Source organism: Thamnophis elegans, chromosome 2 (genome assembly GCF_009769535.1).
Source record: "Thamnophis elegans isolate rThaEle1 chromosome 2, rThaEle1.pri, whole genome shotgun sequence".
NCBI classification, from domain to species: Eukaryota; Metazoa; Chordata; class Lepidosauria; order Squamata; family Colubridae; genus Thamnophis; species Thamnophis elegans.
This window is the reverse complement of record NC_045542.1, coordinates 73,521,430-73,534,273: the sequence shown is the minus strand read 5'-3', so window position 1 is coordinate 73,534,273 and position 12,844 is coordinate 73,521,430. Positions and strand designations below refer to the sequence as shown.

Genomic DNA, 12,844 nt, shown 5'->3' with positions numbered 1-12,844 from the left:
CGCACTGACCGATGATCTCTGGAGAGCCAGAGACGGGGACCAGGCCTCCGTTCTGGTGCTCCTGGACCTCTCAGCTGCCTTCGATACCATCGACCATGGTATCCTTCTGCGGCGGTTGTGAGAGGTGGGGGTGGGAGGCACCGTTTTTGGTGGTTCTCCTCCTACCTCTCGGGCAGGTCGCAGTCAGTGTAGGTTGGAGGACAGAGGTCGACCCCTAGGCCCCTTAACTATGGGGTGCCACAGGGGTCGGTCCTGTCCCCCCTCCTGTTCAACATTTACATGAAGCCGCTGGGAGAGATCATCCGACGGCACGGGATAAAATACCACCAGTATTTCGGACGATACTCAATTGTATCTGTCCGCCCCGTGCCAGCTCAGTGAAGCAGTTGACGTGATGTGTCAGTGCCTGGAGGATGTGAGGGTCTGGTTGGGGGTTAACAAGCTGGCTCTCAATCCTGACAAGACCGAGTGGCTTGTGTTTTTTCCTCCCACAAATTGGCAAGGTATTCCATCTCTCAGGCTGGGGGGTGAAATTATATGCCCCTCAGACAGGGTTCACAATTTGGGAATCCTCCTGGACCCACAGCTGACCTTAGATCACCATTTGTAGGCTGTGACCAGGGGGGCATTTGCCCAGGTTCTCCTGGTGCACCAATTGCGTCCCTACCTGAACCGGGAGGATCTTACAACAGTCACTCATGCCCTTGTAACCTCAAGACTGGACTACTGCAATGCGCTCTACATGGGGCAGCCCTTGAAGAGTGTTCAGAGACTTCAGCTGGTCCAGAATGCAGCCGCGCGAGTGATTGTGGGTGCGCCACGGTACAGCCACGTCACATCTATCCTCCGCAAGCTGCACTGGTTGCCTATTGGTTTCCGGATACGCTTCAAGGTGCTAGTTATTACTTATAACGCCCTACATGGTATTGGACCTGGGCACTTGAGAGACAGCCTCCTGCCAACTACCTCCCATAGACCCATTAGATCCCACAGATTAGGCCTCCTCCGAATTCCATCTGTCGGCCAATGCCGGCTGTCAACCACCCGGAGGAGGGCCTTCTCTGTGGCTGCTCCAGCCCTTTGGAACGAGCTCCCCGTGGAGATTCGGACCCTCGCCACCCTTCAGGCCTTTCGGACAGCCGTTAAGGCCTGGCTGTCCCAGCAAGCCTGGAGTTGAATCCCCCCCACTCGAATTTGCTGTGCTTGCTGTGCTTTTTTAAACTGTTGTATCACTGTCCTGTTTGTCTTATTTTCTGTATTTGTTTTTCTCCTTTCCCTGGTTTTTGTTCAGACGCCCTGAGTCCCTTCGGGGAATAGGGCGGCTTACAAATCAAATAAATACCAATACCAATACCAATATTCATTGGTGCTTTCAAAAGTTTTGGTCATCTAACAAGAGCAGTAAACAGAGCTTTCAATATGTCATAGGTGCCAAATTAGTGGTCATCCAGCTCTTTGCCTGAAGATTGTAATCTTAACCTCCATCACAGTACAGAAACTTTTGGACCTTAAATTCAAATCACACAAACTAAATTAAATTTCTAGTGGAAAAAAGTAGGACACAATTTGGAAAGGCAAACAGAAGGTGCGATAGTTGTGCTCAAAACTCAATTATGTTGGCTATCCAATTCTTACAAAGGTGTCCTGTATTTTTCCTTACTTGATGCTGTGCTCAAAAATCCATTTTCTACCACAAAGAAGACTGACTTAATGTGCAAATCTTATACACTTTCTGTTCTATAAAGGTGCCTCAATCCCACTTCCAGGTCATCACTTTACTTTTCTTGATCCACTTTGTTGCTTTATTTGCTAAGAAAAACCTCTCTGCCTTGTACTCCCAGAAAGAAGACTGTATTCCTGAGGAAACTGCCTGCTGAGTTTAAATCCTGGCTTCTCTCCAACTTCTTTCAGCTCTGTAACTTCCCCAGAACAACATGGAATTGAAATTGAAATCCTGAGTCAAGGTCACTTGCTAATACCTAGGAACCTAAGAAGCTTTAAAATACACACGTAGAGAAAGCCAATAGAGCTGTTACAGCGTACAACAACTAATTTCCCCTTCTTTTCCTCTTAAAAGCATTAAGGCTTAAACAAATGCACCCAGTGCCAAATTTGCAGGTAAAAGTTTGGAAATGTCAGTAGCTTTATATGCACAAAAATGTGAATTTTAATTTGAAGAGTTAATGAAGCAGCAGGTTCTCAGAGGGCAGATTAAACTAAGTATTGGGGGGAAAATGAACCTGTTACTCTTTCATAAATTTGCCATAGTTTCTGAGGAAGGCTGTCTTCTTGCCTGGGAAATACTGAGTGGTACTCTACAAAACATCTCACTCAACCTCTGAAGATGCCAGAAATATCAGACAATAGAAATCTAGACCTTGGCCATTCTTCCTGAAAGCTTATCACTACTTAACCATCCCAAAGATATAAAAAAAATTATGGCCATGTAATATTTTATACACATGTGCATCAAAATTATAATTAAAATACTGACATATCTTGTTAAATTCCAACACTGGACTGGGCTCATTATCTCTGGAATTTTTCACTGATTACTTAGAAAAGACTGGTATGTGTAATCAATCACTGAAGAGTGATTGTTCCTTTTCGGTATCCAACCAATCAGCTAGGTTTGTTTTCCGATTACTCCATTGTATTTCCCTTCCCCTGCTTCTCATTTTTCTCCTCCTAAGAACACCTGAAGAATTGGATTATGGATTCAGTGTATGTAAGCACATGTGTGGGATCTATTTGGAATACCTCCTACTTTTCTCTTTATAATAGCATAGATATTAGTTATAAAAGGGAGGTTCATTATTTGCATATAGGAGTCTAGTACAAATCTAGATTCACACTATTCCAATGATATATACATAACAATATAATCACTTATTATTTCCTGCAACACCATTTTGTGTAAGGACAATTTTCTCCAACTCTCGACTTTCCAATACTTGACCTCAACTGCAAATAAGCAACTTACTTTCAGAAGTGAAGCATGCAGCAGAAGGGTATATGCAGCTTCTGTGTAGTTCTCAGAATCTAAGTGAAGATCCCGAAGTTTATACAGATACCTGTTAGTAGATGCAGCAGAGAGAGGGGGGAAGGAGGGGGAGGGAGGGAGATTTAATGTCAACATTATTTTAAATTCATAAAATATGAATCTATCTCTACTACTATATTCTTCTAGAATGATGTGAACTACTATCAACATTTAAATATGACTTCGCAATGAAGCATTGAAGTATCGTTCACATGAATAGGTCTTAACCATGTTCTGCATTTGGCGATTCAGTCATTATACTTCCAATTTCTATGATTTTGAAGGTAAGTTCGAAAACTTGATTTAGCTTGATTATATCAAGCTAAAATTGTTGTCCTGCCTCATAAAAGAGGATTTACATTCTGAGGATCTTCAAATCATAGCACTTTATATGATGTCTAATGAGAAAAAGAATTTTGCATATATAAAGGCTGAAGTTTTATTGTTCCCAGCTAAAAAGTAAGCTACACACACACACACACACGTGTGTGTGTGTGTCTATCACTGTCCCTATTCTGATATCTGCCCAATTAAAAGATACGATGATATGAAAATTACATGATACAATATATATTCTTTAATATACATACACATATAGTTTAAATAGTATAGTATATGTATAATGTGCATTTACATATAATTTATATACTCTAGTAAATAATGTAATACAGTATTATATATTACGTAAAATAAAATGTGAATGTGTATGTAACTGAGACAGACAGATGTCATACATACAAAAACATGTTTATTAAGAGGCTAATATCTTAGAGTTTTAAAGTAAGATGAATTTAGAATACAGTTTTTATCATAAGATTTTGCATTATTTTATTATTAAAAAAGAAAGAAAATAAAAACTAAAACTATACTTCATTTGGTTCAGCAAGACATTCTGAAGATGTCTCACTCTACTATCCACCTTAACATATCTGCCTCTTCTAATGTACTTGTTCAAAAGATGTTGAATATAAATTGAAAATTGGAAAGTCAAACTTGTAATTGTTACATAAATCAAAGATGCTGATCTCAGCCTGTGATTTTATACGAATCACCTAAAGGTTTTTTGCTGCAAAAGCTTTTATCTCTCATTCCCTATCTCTCTATCTGAATAGCTTTATATTGACCAGAAAAACAACTCTTGTCATAGAATCTCATTCAACTGAACAAGTTAAAAAATATAGTTTCTACAAAGAGAAATTTGATTTCTAATCTGATTCCAAAACAAAGACTACAATTGTTGCAAAATTTGTGATAGATTGTATTCAATTCATCATAGTCAATATGCCCTTTATCTGCCAATTTTAAATTATGATCCTCCTTATTTAAATTGCATAACTCCCCCCCCCCAAAAATTAAAGTATCTGACTACTTTGACAAAATATGTGTTGAGCCTTTGTAGAGCAACAAACAATATTTCTGGGATAATAATTTGATTTGAATAACTTATATCTGGGTATTTACTATAAATCCACATATAATCCTGAAGATTATGCAAAGAAAACAACAGTGATCTTTTCAGTGACAAGTGTAATCAACAGTGCAAGTACTACTATACCTTATATACATTTCTTCACGATTAATTTCCTTGTAGAAATTCTGGGAGGAAAAATGAATAAAGTTTTATTACTCTCAAACATAATTGGGATGATTCTTTTTATAATATTCTTCAAATATGCATAATTTCTTATTGAGGGAGTAATTTTGTTTTGTTTCATTTTCAGAATCTCAAAGTTTTCAATTCATGTTAACATAAATATGCATTATTTATACATGACTGGCCACTGAAACCAGTGTGGAGAGAATTCATGCTCATCAAAGTCACATGATAGAGTAACAAATTACCTTTCTTGACAGCAGTCATGAGAATTTAAAAAAAATACTTTTTTTTTGGTATGAATGCAAACTATGGAAAAAAGCTGGTTTTCATCACAGCAATTGTTAATAAAATGTTTTTGTTTACGAAGAAAAGAGGAAACTTTATTTTTTTTCTTGATATAACAACAATATATTGAGCAGGCTGTGTTTGAAATGGACGTATTTCTGTATGGGATTTACACTCCCATCTCCACTTAAAATCATATTCAGGGAGTCCTTGACTTTAAAGCACAACTGAATCCTAAATTTCCGTTGTTCAATGAAACATTTGTTAAGTGAGTTTGTCTCATTTTTTGACCTTTTTTTGCTACAGTTGTTAAGTGAATCACTTCCGATGTTAGGTTAGTAAAATGGTTATTATGTGACTTCGGCTTTTCCATTTGATTGTCAGAAGGTCACAAAAGGGAACCAAATGACCCTGGGACATTGCAACTGTCATAAATATGAGACAGCTGCCAAGCATCTGAATTTTGATCACATGACCATGAGGATACTGCAACAGTCATAAGAGTGAATTTTGATCACATGACCATGAGGATACTGCAACAGTCATGAATGAATTTTGATCACATGACCATGAGGATACTGCAACAGTCATAAGAGTGAATTTTGATCACATGACCATGAGGATACTGCAACAGTTATAAGAGTGAAGTTACTTTTTTTTAGTACTGTTGTGACTTCAAATGGTTACTAAAGGAACTGTTGTAAGTCAAGGACTATCTATATTATATAGTTTACTTGGTAACAGAAAAGATGGTGTAGAAGATAGTGGTCATCTGAGAATGATAGAATGACTTGGAGGAATGTCAATTTCTCTTATTGCATTAAATAAGGATTATTATGGCCCAGGGAGGTGTAGGATGGTCTAAGTATATAAACAGTGAGTTGTGAAGTATATTACTTAGTGAAATACTTAGTTCATTAATGTAATCACTAGGTATTCTGCCTTTCCTTCCAACCACGATGAAAGGACAATGATTTTCACCTATCTTATAAAACTGTCGCAAATTAATAAAATTAGCGAGATCAGTTTGAACATTCAAAAAGTGTCAAGTACATTTCATTACTTAATTAATTCTATTTATATGCCTGTCTACTTGAATTTCTGCCTGCAACTCCACACAGAAAACAGCCTTTTAAACAGCAATCCAGAAAATAAAGGTGACATAAGAGAATACATAAGAACACCTATAGTGTGGTGTCAAATGCTCCATCTCTGTATGAACATCCTGCATACTTATGGCGTTGTTTAGTGGATGAAACATTTTTTTTGTTTAAATTTCAAAATTTGGACTGTATTGTTGGAGTTTCCCTCCAAAATAAATGAAAACATGATGTGTTGCATTGTTCACTTTCCTGCATATAATTATCTACAATAATGTCATGTAATAGTTGTTACTACTGTCCAGGGGTGGGTTCCTGCCTGTTCTAACCTCTTCTATAGAAGAGGTTCCACAAATCTACAGTGCCGTTTAGAACCGGTTCCACCTCACTCCCCCTGCCCATCCGCACATCATCAAGATGAAGAGCGAGAGGAGGAATTCTGGGAGTTGAAGTCCACAAGTCTTAAAGCTGTCAAGTTTGAACACCCCTGGGGTTTTTTCTAAAGGGTTAGGGGAGCAAAGGTCTTGTAACTTGACAGCTTTAAGACTTGTGTGCTTCAAATGCCAGAGTTTCTGAGCCAACATTTTGGTTGCTAAGCAAGAGCATTGTTAAGTGAGTTTCACCACATTTTACAAGTTGACCATGCCCACCCAGCCACATGACTGCCAAGCGACTCCCACCCAGTCACATAGCCAGCAAGCCACTCCCACCCGATCACATGGCCGGCAAGCCACTCCTACAAAGCAAGCCACACCTACAGAAGAGGTTCTAAAAAGTTTTGAAACCCACCACTGCTACTGTTCATCTTTACATTATAGTAAGGCAAGAGTGGCCAAGTGTGGAAAATATTGGCTGGCTTGGAAATGCTGGGAATTGTAATCCCCAAGTCTTAAAGTGGCCAAGGTTGGACACGTCTGCAGTAAGGGCTTGTAGACTTTGTAAACTGCTGCAAATTAAAAACTTCATGCAAATCTTTAAGGTACCACATACCAATAAATTCACAGTACAGCTCATACGATTGTCCTTGCTTTCATCATTCATTACAGCACGATAATCCAGTAGTTTTTCCAAAAGGCCTTTTATTAGGCTTACAAACATTTCAACTGACTTGGCAATCTTAGGAAAGATTGAAGAACGCTCAGTGAGTCTGCAAATGTAAAAGAAAACAATGAGTCTTTGCCTAATGTGTTATTACAAATTTGTGACTAAATGAAGGAAAAAGCAATGAAGAATGGTGAAGGCTTACTTCATTATTTTTGTTTGTTTGGAATATTTGTTTAAACACTGGGCAAGATACTATTTAAGGCAGTACAGTGATCTGAGCCAAGGAATAAAAGGGGGACTCAGAACATACTGTGTGTTCAATATACTTATTTTGTACTTTTTGGCATTTCTTTCAATCACACATGCTGTTGCCTAGGTCCGCAGTCAGGTGAGACCAAGAAAAAATGATCTTAAAGAAGATTAGTAAGACGTTGAAATTGCCTCTTCCCATTTGAATCCATACTGCTACATGACCCTAACACTTTTCATCCACGTTACAAAATGTTCTCTCTTCAAAAAGCACATTAGTTCTGGGATGTGTTGTGGGGGGGGGGGAGAAACAGGAGTGCTCCCCTCAATTATTCACTCTGGCTGTTAGCAATCAGATATAAAAATATAGATGAAAATCTATAATGTGTTGAATTTCATTAGTTTCTGCCATCTCATGTAACAATTCAATTGAACAGCACTGAGAAGTGTCAAGGTGAAATACTGCAATTCTTTCACTGGCATTTTCTAGGCCCTTCTATAATTTTGAAAGTGGAGATGATCATTGTTTTATATATTCCAAGGCAATATTTTTTCCGTAGAAGCATTTAACATCTTGTCTAAAAATTTTGTCTCTCAAAAGAATTATCCCGCTGTGCAGGCTTGTGTTTGACTCAGTATTAATGCCTCCTTTTATTTGAACATTGTAGGTTGTAATACTCAGTGTAGTTTTGAAACAACAGTTCCATTGTTTAGGGGAAAAAATTAAACATCAGTACATTTTAATAAGATAGCTAATAATTGTTATGTGACTTTAATACTCTTGGATTTAATCTATTTGGGTTATATTTAATGTTACATAAACAGCCAACCGTTTGTATAAAATAGCTGGCTCTGACACCATACCTTTTCCTTTAAAAACATCCTAAATCTGTTTCAGAAAATACTTCAGTTCTCCCGAGGAGATCTATGGTGGAAGATATGCGATAAAACTGTTCCAGTGCCTGTTTTTAATTCTCTTGGTTGATTGATATATTTGGATAAAACATGTTCTGCTTGTCAAGTGGTGTGAGCATCAAATTGAAAGTATTTTGTAATACTTGTTAGTATTATGAATTAAAAAATAACATGCAGAGAAAATTTAGTCGGGATTCAGGTTTTAGGAGTGGAAATTGCTGGTATGGAAATACCCACTCAATTAATCATGATTTAAAAACAAAAGACAGTTGATGCACCTTTATACATTTTGTAAAAATTGGGTTTTTTCCCTGCCCAAATGTACCTCTGAGATCAAAATGTTGCCCTCCACAATATTAGTTCTTGGAAAGAAGAGCAGATTTTACTAATATAATCCCAAATGCTGGACAGATGGAATTGTTGGATCTGGTGAAGCTTTTACTGTTTTGGTTTCATCTCAATTCTGTGTACTCTAAAACAAAAGCTGTTCACAGTTGTTTGTTCAATAAGATCTTATCCATTGACCAGTCTCTAACTCTGGATAGTTTAGCTGAACTATGAATGATTCAGAAAAAAAACCAAAGTAATCTTTATATAGCACACAATTAAAATAAAAGAATTTGGAGCCATGAGACTGCACAGTAAAGGCTATATATTTGAATGGCTTTCGAAGAGAAAGAAACAATTTTCATGGAGGATGAGTATCCGTAGCTACAATTAATATGATGGCTATATAACATTTCCAGAAGTGACATATCTCTGACCACCAGTTGTTAGGAAGTACAAGCATTAATGTCATTATGTTTTTTGGATGGACTTCCCATTGGGAAACAGGAGGAGAGGTAGCTTTGGTTTCTTCGAGGAAAGCTTGTCTCACATTTTCATTTTTGTTCAGTGCAAAAGTTGGATTAGGCTCCATGGTAGGAGCTGACAGCCCTCTGGATACTGTTAGTAGCAAGCACAGGATTTATTATAATAAACCGGAGAGTAGGATGCAATCCACCCATAGAGACAGGGTTCTAATTTTGTGATGAGCTTTCCCTCACTTTCCTTCTGGAAAGTTGATATCTGGAAGTACATGAGATTTGCATATGTTTGTAATTTTACAGGTGCACACTTTTTTTCCATTAGTTGGTCCCTTTTAGGATCTCTTCATGTGCAAAGCACAGGTAAATGTTATCTTTTCTACTGTTTGATTATGGATAAATGACAATGCTAGAGGAGAAATATTATACATCATTATTTCTAAAAGAAGTTTAGATCATCTTATAGATCTAAGGTATATATAAGATATGATTAATAAATCCTGATAGACTATAGAAATAATATATAGAGTAATTGAAGACTGAAAATCTATATAGATCCATGCATCTATGCATCCCTCATCTATCTATCTATCTATCTATCTATCTATCTATCTATCTATCTATCTATCTGTCATCTCTATATTAGTACTTCACACTTTAGAAACAAATATCCAATTTAAAATATAAAACATTTGAAGGACATATTCCATTGTTGTACTTACATTGCCTCAAACAAATGCAGATATTGCTCATCTCCCCGGCCTCCTTCTACCTCGTGATCCAATTTTAAAATAATTTCATTTTCAAACTGTTCAGAAGAGGAAAGCAAAATCATTAAGCAGAGCACAAATTCTTTTTGGAACTCATCCCTATAAAATTGATAGCTTTTATGATACTCATATGTGCATCTCCCAGGTGTAGCACATAAAAATCAAGTAAGCGTGTTTTTGTTTTTAAAAAAGTGGAATATTTCTCAAATTAGCACTAGGGTTGTAATGACATTAAAAGAAATATATGATTTCATAACAACATCCTAAAATTTATGTCTACATACACAATTAGATCTTAGAATAAATTCATAATATTTCAGGAACAAAATGATGTTAAAATACATTGTGTGTATTTGAATTGGTAACAGAATAAAATTATTCTAAGATGATTAAAAAACAGATTTTGGATATCTGCCTAGACTGATATTTCTTTCATCTGTTTTTAAATGTGCAGGATGTTAATTTCAAAATGAAATGTATATGAATAACCTGGATGATGGGATTGATGATGGAAAGGTGGGAACCTTGGCTCACCATGAGAGTGGTTGAATTTGCAGTCATAATCTAATCAGGATACATTGGAAAACTGAAGGGTTCGTAGCTTAGAAGAACTAGATCCTAAGACTTGGGAGTGGAAACTGACAACAAACCGAATGCAAGTCAGTTATGTGAGACATCTGTTACAAGAGCTGACAGTTTTTGGCTGCTTCAGAAGAAATACAAGTGTAGAGTAAAGGAATGTCAAGTGTCTACAGCTATTTACTTAGCATACCTTAGATGAATTGTGCATGATCCTGGACACGACATTTCCAAGTTAAAGAATGGCAAAAAAGAAAATACAGGAAATTGAGAATTTAACCTCTGTGGACATGCCCAAGAAGTTTCAGAATTCAGATTTCAGATACTCAGTAATACTTAAGGGAAACAGGAAAGCTGTCATAAAGGGAAGATACAGGGAAGATGGCAAATAATGTCCCATGACTGCAGAATTTAAAACCAGACACAATGGATATAAGTTGTGCTTATCAAGGTTTTATTTAAATATGAACTAAACTTTCTGGTAATATCATCAAAACAATTTACTTAGGGTGATTATGTGTTCACCATCTTTGAAGGTTTTAAAAATGAGATTTCTCATGAATATCTGTCATGCTACAGAGGGTCGGATTAGATGATCCTTGCGATCACTTCCCATTCTACAGTTCTACGATTTATTGTTTTATAGAATAAAAACCTTCTCATCTTTTTAACATTACAGAAAACAAATATACTGTAAACTATATGCACGCACATTTACAACATTAAAAATGATGTTATTTCTGGGGCAAGCCATATTGGTAGTACATACTGGTTTCTGGAATATAAAAAAATAAGGTATGATGGCTAAATGTTTTGATATTGATGTTGATTACCATAATTTTAGGGATTTGGACAGCTGTAAAAGAATAAAAGTCAGATATTCTAGCTATTGTCCAGCAATTCTATGGACACCAATACACTTGCTGGTTTTATCATAATATTCATATCTCAAATGAGACACCCTAACAATACTGTGTAAAGGAGAATTCAAGCAAGTAAGAAGAAAAAAATGAGTTCAGTATAGCATGATAAATTCCAATGCATTTAGCATAAAGTTTGATAACAAATGTTAGGTGAACACGAAGCTTAAGCAACATTTCAGTGAAAATGCTAGCATTCTTTGCAAATTAACCTCCTCCTTCTGCCATTATGAAATTAGTTTCTGAATTTAAAATAGATGTTATAAGAATGAAAAAAAAAATGCATGCCTTCCCTGTGAAGAAGGGAACATAGGTATCTCAAAAACTATGCTAAAGTGAAGAGCAGGGAAAAAATTGACACAGTAAATCAAAAAGATAAAAAGGATTTTGCTTTAAACGTCTGAAGCACGAAATGGTAACGAACATAGTATTGTACAGCTCTTTTTAAGCAAACGTCACTTGGATGATGAGTCATTGGCTTTAATTGTTGATTTTTAAAGGTTAGTGACTTTATGTGTTTAGAGGTCATTGATCCAGCAACTAGTGACATTTGTTATACAGTTATACTGTATGAGCCAATTTGATAAAAAAATTAAATGAATTGGGATAGGTTTTTTTTTTTTAGATTTGCCCTTTCTGTCAATGCTATTTGATGCACCAATGAATCTAAGTAAGGTAGATGTGAAACTATTTTGCTTCCAGCAATTTTTGCACAAATCACATTTCAGCAAAGCTTGAAAGTTCAAAGAGTGACAAGACACCACCTAACTCTGTGTGTCTCATAATATTCAGGTATTAAACGTAGGCAAAGAAAAACTAAGACTCGGTCTTATTTTCAGGAAAAGACTACTTGGAAAACATCTGGCAGCTACATATGTGAATAGCAAAGGTCTGTCCTCCACATGAAAGCTTCCATAACTTCAGAACTTTAAAAATAATGTAAGGAATCCAGTACATTTGGTAAACTGACTTGAAGATACACTGAACGGAATTATATCTGAAGATGCTTGTCCACTATTAAAACATACAAGTTTGATAGAACAAAGCTTTATTCTTCCTTAAATTTGCTTTGGAGGATTGGGAAAATTAGATGAATATCTAGGAGAATACTAAGAAATTTGCTTATACAGGTATCACACAGGTTGAATTGAATACAGGACAGTAAAGTGAATACTCAAGTGGTATGAATCAGAATTAAAAATGTGTAAAAACAACAGAACTTAGAAGAACAAGCCCACCAAGGGAGGAGTGCAAGATTTATAAAGGCATTATATTTTTAAGTGGTAAACTAATGTTGTTGTTTATAAGGAAATGCTTGTGAAACAGAACTGGAAGCAAAAGCTCATGAACAGAGCAATAAGTCAGCAACTTTAAAAGAGAAATGTTTCCTAATGCGCTAGTAAAATATACTGTAAGCTCCAATTCATAAGAAATTTCAAAATATTTCTGTTTTTCTTTAGATTAGGATTAGGACTATGATGATGCATCTAGTATATCACAGAGTTAAGTGGTAACAAATTTTAGTCCTGCAGTAAG

At 36.2% G+C, this 12,844-nt stretch overlaps 1 protein-coding gene across 1 annotated transcript in view; it reads right to left on the bottom strand.

Annotated features, from left to right (window-relative positions):
- DOCK2 (dedicator of cytokinesis 2) overlaps nt 1-12,844 on the bottom strand; it is a 299,490-nt gene that overhangs the window by 42,711 nt on the left and 243,935 nt on the right. Inside the window, exons 34-37 of the mRNA XM_032212175.1 lie at nt 9,762-9,847; nt 7,016-7,172; nt 4,599-4,639; nt 2,984-3,074 (exon numbers count right to left, since the gene is read on the bottom strand). Of these exons, the coding sequence (XP_032068066.1) occupies nt 2,984-3,074; nt 4,599-4,639; nt 7,016-7,172; nt 9,762-9,847 (375 nt within the window). The remainder of the gene's footprint in view (nt 1-2,983; nt 3,075-4,598; nt 4,640-7,015; nt 7,173-9,761; nt 9,848-12,844) is intronic.